Source organism: Ptychodera flava, chromosome 17 (genome assembly GCF_041260155.1).
Source record: "Ptychodera flava strain L36383 chromosome 17, AS_Pfla_20210202, whole genome shotgun sequence".
Lineage (NCBI taxonomy): Eukaryota > Metazoa > Hemichordata > Enteropneusta > Ptychoderidae > Ptychodera > Ptychodera flava.
The window spans coordinates 28,763,239-28,781,822 of NC_091944.1; the positions used below are offsets into that span (position 1 = coordinate 28,763,239).

General features: G+C 37.3%; 1 protein-coding gene across 1 annotated transcript; it reads right to left on the reverse strand.

The window, feature by feature from the left end:
* Positions 1-812: 812 nt before the first annotated feature.
* On the reverse strand, positions 813-17,566 carry LOC139115991 (organic cation transporter protein-like). Its single transcript, XM_070678470.1, has 9 exons — positions 17,467-17,566; positions 8,403-8,557; positions 7,614-7,785; positions 7,192-7,324; positions 6,322-6,431; positions 4,230-4,438; positions 3,271-3,379; positions 2,929-3,132; positions 813-1,584 (listed from the first exon to the last, which is right to left on the reverse strand). Exons 1-9 carry the CDS (start codon positions 17,487-17,489, stop codon positions 1,503-1,505), a joined length of 1,197 nt encoding a protein of 398 aa, XP_070534571.1. The 5' UTR covers positions 17,490-17,566; the 3' UTR covers positions 813-1,502.
* Positions 17,567-18,584: the final 1,018 nt, after the last annotated feature.

The following is an 18,584-nucleotide window of genomic DNA, read 5'->3' on the forward strand; positions in this document are numbered from 1 at the left end:
GTTAGGTAGTATGTTTAACCTGTTTGTGTTCTACTACCGAAATCTTGTCAAAATGCCTAGTTTTCAACTTTTAAATGAAAGCTAGGTGTGTGTGTGATGTTAATATAGTTGAAAAATTCTCAATCGGACTAGAATTAACCTGTCAACAATAATTACAATAACACGTGATAGCAAGGGTAAGATCAGTAATTGTTGGAAGCTTAAGCTAGATTGCGCCCAACGAACAGACATGTGGACCCTCACAAACTTTTCCAAACCTCTTTTGATCAACAAATTGTAAGGGTTTATTTTAAGCTCTTGCCGTAAGAAAACCTTTTATCTTCTTAGTATTTCCGAAATCGACAGCGTTATTTTTTATGAAAAGAGTTTACACCGGGATGGCCGCCATTTGAATTTCAAATATCTGTAAATCTTGGGTAATTTGTTTCTCCAGCAACAAATTTTGCACGGTGACCCCGATTTTTATTATTGATTTTGCAAGAGAATCGTCGAAAGATTCCTTGAGCAAAGTTTGAGCAAAAGTTTAAGTCTTCCACTTTCGAGACGCATACCTTGGACGGTAATACAGATGACGCGTGTTCTAAAGGCGAGGGTAGCATCGATCTTACCTTACCGAGCAAAAACCCGTGCTTACTGTACTACTATAGTAAACTGTCCTCTAATTCACCTGGAGGTAACCCCGTGCCACATATCCAGCCAATGCAGGCTGCGATTCGGTAATGCGCAGAAACGACGAGCAGTATGCCATAATGTAGTAGCGATGCGATGGTGGGCTATATCAGTGCATGCGACAGGGTTTAGCACGCAAGTCATCTTTTATCACTTTTTATTTGTGTATCTCGTGAGTCTTAACCAATCACAATAGTTAGTTAGACGTGAGGTGTAATAGATAACAATGCATGATAGCAAGGACAATATCACAATCAGTTTAAGGTCCAAGGGACGGTTCTCATGACCAGAATATCAATGATCGGTTAGGGTACCATAAATATTGAGGTCATGAACAGTAGCCGGAGAGCGGGCAAGTTGTTGTCATATAAATCTAGCCATCATGTGTTTTTGATTTTATTACATCGAAGATACACACAATGTGAAGAAGTCACACTTCCATGAAATAAATGAGAATAATTTAATAAAAAGGTTCAATTGGATCGGAAAAACAAAGATGATTCAAAGTCTTATAATCTATTTGCATCTTTTCTTTCACTTATGCAATGACCTAAATGTATATGGTAACAGTTTCCGATAAACGTAGGGTAGTTCTCGTGCAGTAGAGACGGATGAACTCTGAGTGCAGTCGTCTTTAATAGTCACTTGGTCTGTCATGTCACTTGCAGATGTCAACGTTTCTGCAATCTACTTATTTTTCTCAAATGACATATCCCTGACATGATATCTGACTCTATATTCGTTAAGATTTTTTTCAAAATCACTCCGAAGATAAACCGTCCTATACAGCTCTACCAATCGAGCTGGATATTCCCCGACACTCAATGCTGAACTTATTGACCTGGATGGTGGCGCTCTTCAAGAAGTCTGCTATCCTCGGTGCTTTTGTTTGCCATTACGGAATCATCTTCTTGTCTATCAGGTAATGAAAACACGAAAAGACATTTTCTCAGTGGCACGCAGATAGCAATGCGATTGTTTAAAATTCATTATTTTATCTTATTGCTTTCCAACGAAAAGGAAATAAATCTGAACTGATCCAAAAATGGACGAAAGGTTTAATTGTTTAGTGATATCTTCGTGGAGATTTCACGATTGTTATTGTAAGGGAAATTTAAAAATACCTTGATAATTATATTGTTCTACCGGTAGAATAGTTTGAAATTGTTTAAAACCTGTTGAAATTGGTAGCAGTGTTTGAAATGAGAAAATAAACCAAAGTTAAAGGCAAACGGTGTGTATTTAGATTTTTTCCTCTATCTTGGAAAATTAGCTATTTCCATATCAAATATTTGAAGTGTTTAATTGCCTTTTATTATCTGAATATCATAAATGCTTGAACAATACGTTAATAAAATTAAACCCTTGAAATTTAGTCACACTTTGCTTTGAGGAAGAAGTCTTTTCATATTCACAGAGCGTAATGCTTTCAAACCGACGCAGTTTCAAGTAATTTTTGTTAACTTCACTTTACTGAAGGCAGAAATATTTTAACGATTTTTGGCGAATTCCTGACTATGATATAGATATAATATGAAATAAGTGATTACCGCATCATTTGGATAATACACTATTGCTGTATGACATAAAAAGTACTTTTAGTTTAGTTATTTTTACGGTGTATAATCTGGAAAGTTCAATTTCACTTTCAGTATCAATGTCTTGAAGACAAGTCAGATCCATGCATTCCTAAATCTTTAAAAAGCCATTGTACCTCTGTGAGCTGCAAAAGTCCGACATTTTCATGTGGTCAAAATTTAAAAAAAAAAACTTCTATCGTGGTATGTCTGCGTGCTGGGATTTAAGAAGACGGCGGGTTTAAATACTATAAGTAGTATAGAGGAACTTGAAAATAAATCGATTGACTTTGAATCTCGTCTATTTGACCCCTCACCATGAATTTTGAACACAGTCTATATTCGGTATTATATCATACCAGTATATTGATGTTGCGAATATACAGCGATCTGATTGGTCGAGACGCGAAAAGAACCATGGTATATATTTGCGATATACCACGGCTGGCATGCGCGCCAGCTCTCAGCTTGAGGAAAATTCCTTTTTTGACGTTCCACGCCAGGTTTTCAATATACTGATATGATATAATAGCAATAAATCACCCCAAGTGACGGTGTACCATTCGATTTTGACCATTTCACTTCATATATGCAATCGCTATCGCTCGTGCATATATGTCGTGAACTGGTAAAAATCTCGTGGTGTACCATCGCTAGGTGTGCTTTATTGCTTAAATATTACCTTTTTGTGATGTCATCAATTGAGTCCATTAGGTCTTGATTGAACGTCTCTGGGAGTAAAAGCACCATTACACCACCAAACACTTGTAAGGAACTAGTGATAATGAAAGGTAGAAGGGGGTTGATGTCCATCAAGGCAAATATATACGGTGCCATCGTTGCCCCTATATATACCAGTGTTTGACCGAGCCCAACGGAAGCATTCCTAAAACATAAATAATTATGTTGATTACATGTAAATTTTCAGCCATACTGTTTGCATCACTTTTAGGCCAGAGCACTTACATTTATATTACTGAAAGGGTAGTACAATTACAATTCTTGAGTGATCTATGCTACGAACCTTACTTCAGTCGGATACAGCTCTGCTGAGTATGCAAAGAATGCCAAATACTGAACCACTGCAAACACCCTAGCCGTAATAACAAAGGAAATCTTCACGGCCTCGTTATCTGCATATGTTGGAAACAAATGCCAATTTGGTTAGTCAAGTCTCGCGGCGCGACACACTGTTTTGGTAGGACTGCAGCAGACTCTTGAAGGCGGTCCTTTTCCAAGTCTGCAATTGTTCTTGCAGATTAGCCTAAGATGATACTTGGCTTCGAGAGAAAATCTTTTCCACAAAAAGTGTCTTCCAACAATTGGCTCAGGACCGTCAGATATTTGAATAGCATGAAGATAAAATGTACCTAGGGGAATATATAGATTGGGACTCTTACTGTTTCCCAATGATTTTCTGGTCTAATTTTTTTGGCCCAGTATTTAAGCTGTGAAAACAAGACAGATTTCCACCGTCAAAATTTGTTAAATTGATTTTTTTTGTGTGTTGTTATTTTCGCTGGGTTAGCAAAGAGATGCAGATATTTTTAATTCCAAATATCGGTAAATGTATATGAATTTGTTCCCCTAGTTCAAAATTTACATTGCTATCTCTGATTTTTATTCTCGATTCCGTGAGATTATAGTTGTTGAGAGTTTCCTCAAGGAAAATTGGACAAAAGTTAAGTCTATCAGTTTTGAGTTGCATACTGACTTAAGGAAAAACTTGTAGAAAATTGTTAAAAAGACGGCCATGGTTCTCATGCAAAAAAGATACCGTGGTCAGAAAATGAACATTAGCATGTATGAACAACAGGCATTGTATGCTTACTCTAGATTAAGTGAAGTTGGATAACTACATACCCTGCAGTGTACAGCCTATGAAGTCAATAAATAACTAAAAAATAGACAAGACCAAAAGCACCCTGATGAGTTAAAAATTTAAGCTAGCGTTGCCATTAGTAGTCAGTGATGTAAACTCACCTACCATGCCTGCAACCATCATACACGAAGCGGCGATTATAATTGATGAAAATAGGAGCAATCTCCTTGGAAGAAACTTCAACATCAGCCAGCATAACATGTAACCAGTGACGTCAGAAATACTAATCAAACCCAGAGTGAGATATGCATTGCTCGTTATAAAGTTGAAGTTGTAGCTGATACCAAAATATAAAGTTCCAATTGATAACCTGTCAGTGAAATGGAAAAGTGATTAAGCCTGATTTGTTCCTAAACTATTACATTGAAAAAATTCTGACTGACATGTTCATGCACGAAGAGACGTATTACCTAGCTATCAAAACTGTAATAGTGCGTACTTACAGCTCAGAGGATAGACAATAACAAACAGACAGACATAAAAACACAGACTATGTCAGCAAACACACGAAAAATACACTTCAGAGATTGAGTCTCTTGATGGCTATTGGAACAAAGCTCTTGCTGTACCTAAATTTGTGACACTTCAAGCAACGAAATCTCCTTCCTGAAGGCAATAATTCAAAAGAGGAATACAAAGGATGCTTTGCTTCTGCAGTGATTGCTCGTGCTTTGCGCAGTTTTCCGAGATCAGTGAGCACTTAAAGTGACGGAGTGGGTCTACCAATTATCTTAACAGCTGTTTGCGAGATTGTTAAAAACTTATTGCGATTTACGGTAGAGAGTAAAAAGTAGCAGACATTGCAGTAAGTCAGAAGTGTGTCAATAATACTCCGATATAGTAAGAGTAACAGATGTGAATCCACATCAAAAGAGCTCAGCTTCCTAAGCACCTGCTCTCATGATATTTTAACGAAAAAATATTGCAATAAATTTAGACATGGAAACATGGAAAGCATGTCTAACGAAATTTCGAATCGCTAAAGCTTTCGTAGCTATTCCAGAGAATAGAATAGGGTGCCACCGCGGCTAGCGCTCTAGTCTAGTCGCACGGAGAGCTCAATGTGGACGTGAACCTGGCGATAAACCTGAAAGCGACACCTCAACGTAAGTTCAAATGAATAAATAACTACCGTATGATCTTCAGAAAAGCGACATAGAAGGCAAAAAAATCATCAAGTAATCGATAGCGATAAATTTCTTTCATCACATAAAAAATCTGTAAACTCTCGATCGGAATCGAACGTGCAGCAAAGCACTTTAGCGAGGACATCAGCCAGTAAGCTATAGCTGTAGCATGAACTCCGCAGTACAGCTCTATGGATGTGTTATCGAAAGTTGAATCGGACAACATAACAGTTTCCGTTAAGTGACAAGATTTGGAGGTGTCTGCGGGTGATATATGTCACACTGCGAACATCAAAGATCATAAGACATCAACATTGACGACCGGCATTCAGTGTATCAAAATTTCAACTTAATCGGATTTATGAATAAAAGTGTCCAGTACACATTTGCATATCTCTAGGGCGATGGGCCGTATTACTCACTGTATGAAGTAATCTAGGGAAATAAAACCCAGATAGCGACAATATATTTTTAATCCTCAACGATAATTTTGATTCTTCCACATCAAACGGAAATAAGGAGACTGTTTATATGAAAAATATGAAAAAAAAAATATTATATATTATTGCCTGAATACATGGGTTTAGGTGCCCGAGAGCAGGTGACAATTTGCCCGACGCCAGGAGGGCAAATTGTCTCCTGCTGCGAAAGAACATAAACCCATGTATTCAGGCAATAATATTTTTATTACATGCCTCTTTACAGTAAATGCTATATAACATTTTGTTACATGCAGAGTATTTTCAAACAATTTTACCATTATCGACCGGCATCGACCGGCATAAAACATTTTAACGAAAGTTCATATAGCAGTGCGCGCATGGATATTTTACTTCTAGCGTTAAGCGTCTACTTTGACGTCGAAAACATCGAAAGGCATCACTGGCCCGGGTAACCATGGAAACCGGTCAGTACATCGTCCATAATTTATTTATTTCAGACATTCGTATTCGTTTGGTAAAACATATCGCTATTTTATGCTAAAAGGTAATGTTTGTTAAAACAACCATTAGGTCAACATTCAAGCATATATTTTCAATATATTTACCGTAATTTGTGCACTTACCAACCCACAGATATAAATATAGTCCGCCATCTCAATTCGTTTCGCACAAATAGGTTTGTGAGAGTAGTAACGGGGGAACAACGATTATATTCTTCTTCCTTTTGTACCGCCTGTAGATGCATGTAAAAATGCAAACATGTACCAATTTCATACATACATTAAAAGATAGATATAGCTATATATATATATATATATATATATATATATATATATATATATATATATATATATATATATATATATATATGACAAATTACTTCAAGTACGAAGAATAATCGGTTATCTGCAGTGTTTTGCAATTATCAGACTACTTTTACCCTTAGTGATGATTGCCTTCATTAGTGTTTTGGTGTACCATTGTACTATAGTTCTAGTTAGTGTTAAAAGTCGATAAATGATATTTGTTTGATGACGACACTTTGAAACCAATTTTAGATTGTTTGCTTATTATAACAGCGTAGATTTGTTAGCAATTATGAAGTAAAGCTTCTTTATCAGACAAAGAATACATCGCTTGCTAATGTTCGAGTAACTTGATGCAGTGTCAATTATTGACTATGATGCAAGAAAGTACTTAAAGGTTTTTCTTGAGATGCCAATTGATAATTGCAATGTTTTGAATTTTGGTTTTCTTGTCTAGTTTTTGTCGTTTGGTATGTGTTTTGGTACGTGTCTTTTGTACGTTGGTTCATTCCACGTTTTTGTTTTCATTATACTGTAGGTATATGTTGTATTGTTCTAGAATTGATTGTTATTCTAATATATCGTTATAAGTATCTTTACTGAAACATACTGGACTACCCTATAGAGAAACGTTAAATATAATAAAATAAGATAATAGATATGCTTTCGGAATGTTTTATCATTTACCTTAGTATCTGGAGACTTAAAACTTTGTCTTTGATATGTTGTTTTGTTCCACTTGGCTACTTTCTCAAACAGTTTTTCTGTTTCTTCAAGCCTTCCTTGTTGATATAACCATCTTGGCGTCTCGTCTATAATCCTGTTGGATGAAATACGGAGTTGTTCAATTTTTAGTATTTAAGAAAACGAGAAGATGTGGATATGATAAAAGAAATCAGACAACAAGTATGATCTGATTTAAATGCTTGGTATTGCATATCTGGCATCAAATATTGTTTTTTGATTCTTGATCATGGTAAAAGTACAAAGCTAAGATGCGATATAGAATAGATTGAAAAAGCATTTACCGTCAAAAATCTTTAAAATATACATGCTGACACTGAAACAGCGAGTAAGCTTTGGACTTTCGTTACAGTATAGGTACTTACCAGTAATACGGAATGGTAAGAACACAGCTCAAAAGTACAACTAGTTGAATTATTCGCCAATCACTCCTTGACACATAAGATATACCCACCAGAAAGAGCTCACAAATAGGATGAGCAAGTGAAGAGACTACCAGTGCCATCGGCCTGGTTTTCGTAGTCACCATTTCTATGACTGGTCAAGAAGGGAAGAATTTTTATTTTACTGGAAAAATGAATAAATTCAAAGATATAATACCTATACTTTCAGGTAGGAATATAATCTAGGGGAACAAGATCTGTACGGCCAGATTGAGTACTGCATTTGAGTACTGCATCCTCGGTATGGTAAGCTTTTGGGTGGTTATGCCTTCGATAAAGGTGAGCTTATCGATAGTGATTTCAGTGTTGTAGCTTACGACAGATATGTTATGGTTACAATCTTGTAAGTGCACAGTGGCAGATATTGTGCATGATTCTAACTCAGCGTGCAATTGCTAGTCGCAAATGCACACAGGCAGAGTCACACAGACAGATAGACATATAAACAGTCAACAGCACGCAGACATACTCTAAAAATTATCAACATACATGCATACATACAAGAATATATATATATATATATATATTGCATACATCATAGATAGACTCTATATATGGTATATACAATAATATATATATATATATATATATATATATATATATATATATATATATATATATATATATATATCACTCAAAATATGTGATAGCAATAAGTTCTCGTTTTGTGTGTATACATTTACCATACTGACATTAAATATCAAATCATACCTATTAGGTGACCGATGTTGTATATTGCTGGACTAACAATGCCCATCATAAACTGACATATGACAAACATAGGGAAAGTCGTCGATAAATACATTAATATATTGAAGAGCAAGGCGATAATTAAGGTAAGATAGAATGTTGGTTTTCTTCCATATCTGCAAGCCGAGCAAAGGGTTAATATTATTATTTAATATTTATTTAATCCGTTGTTTTGCTTAAGCAATTTCGGCAATAAATGGTTTTTCTGTTTGAACCTTACCTTTCCATGGCCAGTGTAATTTTGACCACAGACAAATAGAAAGACAGACTAGTAATGGGTATTGTTCAAGGTGTGAAGCGCTTACGTGAGCCCTTGATGTTCGCCTCGCCTCAGATAGCTCTCGCCTCTCTTTTCCGAAGAGTGCCGACCATGCATCCTTCAGTAATTTCCGGATTTTCGCAAAATTTTTAAGCGAAAGTATGTTTGGCAAAGTTTGTGTTGTTGTTTTCGTGTGGTACAGAGCGGAATTGTCGTGCTGGCAAAAACGGGAAAGTTTTTAACTCCGGGAAAGTTAGTTTACCATTTAAAAAATTCCTCTCACATTTTTATGAATGTGATATAACCGAGATTATGACGGTATTGTCGGTTACATGGTAGCGTTACGGGACCGGCAAAGCTGGTATTCCAAAGTATGTTTGGCAAAGTTTGTGTTGTTGTTTTCGTGTGGTACAGAGCAGAATTATCATGCTGGCGAAAACGGGAAAGTTTTTAACTCCGGGAAAGTTAGTTTACCATTTAAAAAATTCCTCTCACATTTTTATGAATGTGATATAACCGAGGTTATGACGGTATTTTCGGTTACATGGTAGCATTACGGGACCGGCAAAGCTGGTATTCCAATGTTGACGAGATAGTAAAGACGACTTGAGGCAATAAGTACTATAATCTAAGATGCTACTTTATTACACTAAGCTCTAAGCTACGTACATAGAGTGATGCTAAACTGGAGACTGACTTGAGTACACGTGGGCCAAGACAGATATACATGCCCTCATTAATAGTAATGACAGCTCATAAATAATAATGACATGACTCTATGTCACATTCCTTCCTCCTTATTTTGATGGAGACAGGGAGTCTACATCACTAGTACGGCAAATTTATACAGAAAATCAGCAAAAATTTAAATGAAATGATACACTGCTAATACTACTGAACCTAAAGAAGTACATAACAAAAACTACTGGCTAAGTCGGGTACAGCAACCTGGGCAAACGCCTTTACTATACGTGTTGAAAATTCAACATGCATTTTGAAAACAGTGTATATTAGGTCACTACAGCCCTTTCATTACATCATCCGTGCACCTTCACACACTACCGTACGTCTGATCTCCACATGCACGACAAAGCGTCTGCATTTGTATTTCCGCTGCCCTTTTTGTACTCAATGTTAAATTGATGCTCTTGCAGTATTAAACCCCATCACGACAACCTACGATTTTTATTACACATTTTGTCTAACCAAACCAACGGATTGTGGTCTGTTTGAACTGTAAACTCTCCCCACACAAGTAAGTATTCAAAGCTTCCACAGCCCAAACAATGGCTAAACACTCTATTTCTATAGTTGGGTACTTTCTTTCCCTGGGGAGGAGTTTTCGGCTAATATACTGAACCGGATGTTCCTCTACCTAATCACCATACTAACACAAAACTGCACCAATACCATGGTCAGACGTGTCTGTCTGCACCACAAACGGTTTATTATAGTCTGGAACCGTAAGAACTTGTGATGATGCTGCTAAAGCATCTTTCAGCTTCTGGAAAGCATTCTCACAGCTCTGAGTCCATTGGACATTGACTGGGCTATTTTTACACGTCAGCTCAGTCAATGTGGTCGCAATGTCAGAGAAATTTGGGATAAATTTCCTGTAGTATCCTGCTAATCCCAAAAATGATCTGACATCACGCTTTGTCTCTGGTGTTGGATAATTGACGACAGCATTAACCTTATGTGCCATAGGTTTCCACTTCCAGTACTGTAACCAATGAAAGAAACTTCACTGCAACCAAGATAGCATTTAGTTGGTCTAGCAATTAGTTTACAACTATGTAACCTCTCAAATATGCTACGCAGGTGTTTAACATGGTCTTCCCATGAATGATCATGTGGACCCAAGTCATCCATGTACGCTATTTCTCTGGGCTGATTAAATGTCTTATCCATTCGCCTCTGAAAAGTGGCCGGCGCATTTTTCATACCAAATGGCATGACAGTAAACTCGTACAGTCTGAAAGGAGTAATAAATAAAGGCGGACTTCTCCCAAGCGTGTTTGCGCAGGGGAATTTGCCAATATCCCTTTGTGAGATCGATAGTTGATATATAATTCAATCCACCGATTTCCTCAATCAATTCATCTGGTCTAGGCATAGGAATGCGCCAGATACCGTAACCTGATTCAGTTTCTTAAGTCGACGCAGAATCTAACTCCATTTTGTTTTATCTTAACTAAGACGATTGGCGAGGCATAGGGACTCTTTGATACAGTAATAATTCCAGCTTTCAGCATTTTCTGCAGTTCCTCTTTTTCTGTCTGTTTAGCTGCCTGCAGTAGACGATATGGCTTCTGTCAAATTGGCGTTTCGTCAGTAGTTATCACATCGTGTTCTACCTGATCAGTACAACCTGGTACATCAGTTAAAACATCACTGTACTCTTGCAGTAAGCGTAACAGTTTCGCACGCTGATCCGCAGTTACCGAATCCGCAGTTACTACATCTCTCCAAGTCTCGTTGCTCAGATCTTTCGGTGTATAGTACATAGAGTTTTCTATGTCCTTGTTGCATACAGCTTCAACAGTGTCAACAAAATAAACCATCTCTCAGCATGTTTATATGTTAAACCCGCTTAGGTTTTCTACGGCCACCTCGCTAAATTTTGTAATTAACATTTGAGACTTTCCTCACCACAGTGAATGGTCCTTGCCACTGACCACTCAACTTATGCGTGGAGGAAGGTAAAAGTACAAGTACTTTATCACCATTCTCAAAAGAATGTTTCCTTTCTCCCCAATCATACCATCTTTTTTGTCGTGCCTGGGCTTTTTCAATGTTCTTTTTGACAGTTTTTTCATGTTGGCAAGCCTTTCTCGCATCGTTATTACGTATTGCGCCAAGTTTTCCTCTTGTGAACTTTTCTCAGTCCACTGATCCTTGATCACAGCAAGTGGTCCCTTTATACTTCAACCATACATTAGCTCGAAAGGTGAGATGCCGGTACTCACTTGCGGTACTTCTCTGTATGCAAAAAAGAAGGTATGGCAAATATCGGTCCCACTCCTGTGGGTCTTCAGCTACAAAACGTGATAACATAGCCTTGAGAGTACCGTAAACCTCTCAGTTAACCCATTTTTTCGAGCGTGGTTTGGGCTAGTTTTAATCTTAGAGATATTCAACTTCGCATACATATCAGTCATAAAACGCCACATAAAGTTTGTACCCTGATCCGTCACAATTCTACCAGGTAGTCCCATACGACTAAAAACTTCGATCAATGCTGTCGCAACAGTTTCGGCTTCCTGGTCTGGCATAGCCAAGGCCTCGGGCCGAGTTATTTTGCATAATCCACAATGACTAAAATAAACTTATTTCCGCATCGAGTTCTTTTCAAGGGACCTACAATATCCATTGCGATTAACTCGCATGGTATATTTATAATAGGCATCGAAACAAGAGGAGCTCTCTCATCAGATGCTCTCCATCTTGAAGATTTTTCACAAGTCCTGCAGTATTCTGCAAAATCCTTGAAAATACCAGGCCAGTAATAGTATTATAGCAACCTTTGTTCAGTCTTTTCAATGCCAAGGTGTCCTGACAGTGGTATGTCATGTGACACTCTTAGCAATGCATTGCGACATTCCGCCGGTACTACAATTTGTCTAACTTCATGCACTATATGTGAAGAAATCCACTTGTGATACAATAATTTCTCATACCAGAAAAATCCAGTTTGATTTTCCAACAATTGATTTGCATCTGAATGCTTCGCACCTTTGCAAGAGTAGGATTGGCTGACTGAAGTTCTCTTAACTTATCCCAATCTAACCTTAATAGTTCAACGTATTCCAGGCTGACATTTTAATCCAGTGGAAATGTTCTGGGACACTTTAGAAGTGACGTCATCACTTTCCTCGTCATCACTGATGTCACTCAGATATAATGAATTCTCATCAAACGGCTCGTCAAGGGCTGAAGCATCATGGGAGGTATCATTACACTGACTCCCACTGTTTACATCATCCGCTTTACAATTGTTTAAATTGTCCTCATCGAACAATCTGGAAATACCCAATGAATCATTGTGTTTGTCACTTGACCCATTTACCTCTTGGATTTCATTGACCTTGTCAATGTGTTCTGAAGCAATGTGATTTCTTTCATCAGATGATCCTACTTCCTCATGGAAGTCATCATCACTTTGTTCCGTTTCACTGAGAATCGGCAATTCCTCAACAGGTATTGCTCTCACACCAGACGCCATTTCATTTCGCTTATATATAGCCTCGCGCTCATCCTGCGCTTTCTTTTGACGTCTTGTGACCACTAACGCTCCGCGATCCTGCAAGGCAAGCGCGTCATCACCTAGCAGAACATCCTAGGGTATACCTTTCCACACCACCATACGTAAAGGTCCAGTGAAAATTTCACTTTCAATGTGGGCTTTGAAAACAGGCGCCTTATGCACTGTTTTGTCTGCAAAATTAATAGTGCAAGTCCCTCCAGGCAAATAGTTAGATTGATGTACGACCTCTGGCTTTACCAAGGTTTGACAACAACCCGTGTTCCTCTGAATACTCACTGGTTTACTGTTTAAACACCCGATGTAAGTATTTCTACCAAGTAGATACTCATTACCAAATATCATAGTATTTGTTGTCCTGACTTCTGACATGGCCAACGACCTTTGTCTTTGCTGAACCTGCATTTTTATCCGACTTTTGTTCGGGACAATTTCTTGCCAAATGACCAGTTCTCCCACCGCTCTGGGATGAATTATCAGATTTCTTTCCCTCACTCTTTTGCTGCTTATTTTTAATGTTAAAACTTTTGAAACCCCGCTTCCGCTGAGCCAGAATGAGCAGATTTATATGTCCACCAAGTTTTATCAATTCTTTATAGTTTTCAGGATCCCTTTCCTTCAACCATGTTTGCATTTGTTTGGGCACACCCTCAACTAATTGCTCCATTATGAATAGTTCACGTACCTGTTCATATTTTTCGTCACCCCTTGAGGACTGAATCCCACTTGTTTCCATTCAGCTGTCAAAAGTATCGGTAAAATATCACCCCACATACAGAATGTCTCTTCGTCTATATGTTTGCAAGCTCTAAATTTAACTGTGGATAACACTCTGGTGAGCTCATATTTCCTAAGTATGGTCACTTGACCTTATCATAATCCAGCCAGCCTCTTGAATGTACGCAAATGTGTGTCACCTTCTTTGAATTGAGGGAGTTTAGTACTCCAATAATTGAACTCACGATCCGCGTCATGCGAATTTTCCTTTGCTTTAAATCATCAAGTTTTTTTCATTTTCAAATTATGTGAGCGCTGTTCTCTTTTTGCCTGAAATTACTGTTCGCACTTTACTTTTTCTTGCTTATGTTTATCTCTTTCTGCGTTTATACGCATCCGTTCCAATTCTATACGCTGCTCGTGATTTGCCCACTCTTGTGTACACAAATTCAATTTGAGCTGAAGAATTTCTATTTGATGCAAGAGATTTTAAGTTAATTCTTTTCCACTTAAACCACTAGTTGCGCCATAATCATCATTAGGCTCTCTTAACTTTCGTTTTGTCTTGGACTTCTGACATACTGGGAAAACTTACTTCAGTATCACTATCGGACATAAGATCATTCACTCAATAGCACCCCTCGTACACAGCTGTAGTAAATGATATACACTTACCTGATCACCCCTAGAATGCAATGGTATCAACCACCTGTTGTGTTGACCCCCTCCCAGCTAGTGTAAATTTCTTAATTGAATGCTAGTATTTCCAACGGCTCCTTATCCTTGTTTTTCGCCGAGTCTTTTGCATCAACAGGGTGTGTCTTCCCGCGAATACTGAAAGATTACTTAAACACTGAAACAAAACGATTGTTAAAATTTTCTGCACACAGAAATTTTCCAGAAATTCAAAAGTCATGAAAAAGCAAGTCCGGTTGCTTTAATGACAGTGTCCACGGCAGAGTTCAATTAAGTTCACGTCACACAAAAGTTTTTTTGCCTTCTCAATTGTCCATCGTTGACTGTGAACTGGTCTTCTACTGGCGATGGTTAGAAGTCTTGTCCTTGACAGTGCTAATAGTCAAACTTCCCGTCTTTGGTTTATAGCTCCGTACACACAGCAACGTCTGAACCAGTATTAAGTTGATCAGCAAAATCAGTTCTGCTAGACTATCTCAGCGGACCGGAGACTCTGCTATGCTGACACACACCAATACATATACAGGACAACAATCTCTGCACTGCAGATAAAACTTTCCAAAGTTTTCCTGTTTTCTTTCAGCAGATATTTAACTTGCTGCTTGTTGGAATGTCAGTTTACAACAGCCATAGAAGCGTTCGTTCCAAGTCTCTCAGCTTTTTGTAGCACACAGTTATTTGTTAAAGTTATAAGCGTGCCTCACACACGGCTTATAAGCATCTTAAAGTACTCACAGGTTAAGCTTTGTTAAACCAGAATTCCTCCAAGTCAGTCTTCAGAATGTGAGTTAGAATCCCATTAAGCTGGCACCAATGCTACCGCTGCCACCAATGTGATATAACGGAGATTATGATGGTATTGTGGGTTAAGTGGTAGCGTGTCGGGGCCAGCTAGGCTGGTATTCCAATGTTGAAGGATAGTAAAGACGACTTGAGGCAGTAAGTACTATAATCTAAGATGCTACTTTATTACACTAAGCTCTAAGCTACGTACATAGAGTGATGCTAAGCTTGAGACTGACTTGAGTACACGTGGGCCAAGACAGATATACATGCCCTAACGAATAGTAATGACAGCTCATGAATAAATAATGACATGACATATGTCACAATGAATATATAATGAGTGTGTTTGAACCAAATTTGAAAGTCTTTTATCGATACTGTCTGGTGTTACTCAATGGTTTACAGTCAGTCATATCGTCTTTTAAAAGTTGGTCATGGAAGGACGTGTTTATGAAACTGCTGGCGTGTTATGTTTTTGATGGGCTTGAAGCAGTGTTTCTGCCCTAAGAGCTCACAATGTATAGTATGGCTGCTACGCGACTGGCAGCAAGATGCCATCTCGTCGAACGTTTTGCATAATCTCGTGCAATTATCAACCATGAACAAAGTTTTCAAAAAATCTAACACCTGTGAAGCTCATTTTTAAATGGAAAAGGCCATAGTCTATCAAGACGACCATGAAACAAAATGCATGCCACGTTGCTAGCCTATCTTTCTCTTTGTCTGTGTTTTGACCAAAGGTACATAAAATTCGTATTAAAATGTCAACAACAGACATTGAAGCTATAGTTCGCTCATGAGATGCTCGTTGTGAACATTAAGCATTCGAAAAGCAAAAACAAAGAAATGTCTCTGTGATTAGATAAGTCAACGAAAAATAAAGCTGCCCGTGATTTTTCCTTCAGCCAATTCCTAATTTTCATAGTTAGTGAACTTTCCTCATTAGGAATATATATCTTGATTGACTTCACCAAAGTTGACAAACGTTGCTATGTAAATGAAAAATACTATGATACAACATTATTGAAAATCATTAAGTATTTTTAGTGAAGCCAATTCGTAATTTACATATTTAATGAACGTTCCTAATTAGGCTTATATTTCTTGATTGACTCCACCAAAGGTGACAAAACGTGCCATGTACATTGAATGTACTATGGTAAAACATTACTGAAAGTCAATAGGCATTTCTACGTGAGCCAATACCTAATTTACATATTTAATGAACTTCCCTTATTTTGGACATACAGCTGGATGAACTTGATCGAAATTCACAAAACTTGCTCCGTACATTTAAGAAACTATAATGACCAAAAGTCGCTTTAGATTTTTCAGATCATCTAATTACTAATTTGCGTATTCAAGAACTTTCCTAATTACAGATATATCTTTATTGGCTTAATCAAAGTTGACAAAATGTGCTATGTACATTGAGGATACTATGGTATAACATTATTGAAATCATTTGGCATTTTTATTTTAGCTAATTACTAATTTACGTATTTAACGAGCATTTCTTATTAGGGATGTACATCTGAATTGACTAAACCAAAGTTGACTAAACTTGCTATGTATATTGTAGATACTATGGTATAATATTACCAGAAGTCAGTTTTGTTTTTTAAGAAAATCTTATTACTAATTTGCATAATCAACGAACTTTCCTAATTAGGGATATATCTTGACTAAATGAAAGTCGAGGAAATTTATATGTATATTGAAGAAATATGATAAATATGAATGAAAGTTGTTAAGCATTTTTATAAAAGCAAGTTACTAATTTGCATATTTAACTAACTTTCCCAATTAGGGATATAGGACTGGAAGGACTCTAAAAATATATGAAACTTGCTATGTATATTGACGAGACAATTATGTTGTATAAGTGAAAGACATTTTGAATTTTCATGTCAGCTAATTTACAATTTGTATATCTAATAAGCTTTCAGTTTGGCATATATAGCTTCAAGGACTTGACCAAAGGCAATTACACTTGCTATATAAAGTCGTTACACATTGACAGCAGTCAAAGGAATTTAATATATTTATTTCAGCTAATTACATATTTATATACTTAATGACTTTGGTATTAATCTGGGGTGAATGTTGATTATGATGTTGATCATAACTCTTTCAATGAAGTTGCAAACATGTGGCAAAAGTTTAAATTGACAGACAAATGCAATACATACTGAACACGTAAAACAGTACTTTCAGTTCATGTCTACTCTCCGATGGAAATACGCAACAAAACGTCGAGCTTTGCTCTTCAGGGCATCAAGAATCTGGTGGCAAATACTTACGCGTCACTAAGAGGACCAAACATTAAAGATCCGAATAAGCCTGCGAGAGCATATGTTGACTTGGGCAACTGCTGTAACCAAACTCTGTCACACACTAAGTTAAACTGTGGAAAGATCCAAAGCATGCACACGCAAAAGTTTACAGTGTAATGATGCAGCTGTGTACTTCATTTTAACAGTATCGATACAATTCCCTTACATAAATTCCTTGATAAACTTCCGTCTCGTTGCCCGGGAAAAAATATTCTACGAAAATTAAATAAAACCTCGGAATGAGCACTGCTACTATCCTGAATGTCAAACTTGTTGACGCCTGAAAAACAATTCCAAAATAACATTACGATGTCCTTGTTTAAGATGTCATTTGCTACCCCGTTCTGTTTATCCGACGATTTGGCCTTTGTTCTCGTTTGTTTCTTCATGTCGACAGACTAGTCACACTTATGTTAGAAATTACGTATCTTTAAACAATTTTAAAGATATCAAGCCGTGACGAAGGACAATTTAGTTCTCTAAAGACAGAAGTGATCAAGGATTTGCATTTTATAACAAATATTTCTGAATATTCCATATTAAAACTGTTTTATTTATTTATAATTTTCTTACGAGCTTCTCTTCCGTATGGTTTTGAAAGTGATCCCATATTGGCCGACATTGTAACACGTTGCGTTCGTAGTTTGGGAAATACGACTACCTGCCACCCTTTGCGTATGGAATCATAAAACAGATAGACAATATACACAATAGATCATATCATCCCTTGAGCATAATAGCTTGAAATGGCTGCGACTGTACCGAAACTTGGCGCAGCGGCGAAAGCACTTATATTAAAGAGGGGACGTAACCAAAGTTCTCCCTCTGGTGTCAGTTTGTCACGATTTCTGCTGATCACACAAAAATGAAATTTTCTACACGTGCATTTTTAATGTTGGTTAGTCATGTTATGTAAATGTGGTATCTGCAATTATTTTGAGATACAAAGTTTGATATCGATAGAGAATCACAAGAATTATCTGAATCACAGTCACTCGGTTTTGTGGGGTGACTGTGTCTGAATACTATTAAAAATATGCAAAATATATCAGCTTACCTCCATCACCAAGGTGTTCGAAACTGAC

Bases quoted from the DNA above. Each gene is read 5' to 3' on its own strand.
- LOC139115991 (XM_070678470.1), bottom strand. From the start codon at position 17,489: ATGTTTGGTCCTCTTAGTGACGC. The intron at 8,558-17,466 runs GTAAGTATTTGC...CTCGGCTTGCAG, and splicing joins TTTGGTCCTCTTAGTGACGC to ATATGGAAGAAAACCAACAT. The intron at 4,439-6,321 runs GTAAGTGCACAA...TTTCACTGACAG, and splicing joins ATATTTATATCTGTGGGTTG to GTTATCAATTGGAACTTTAT.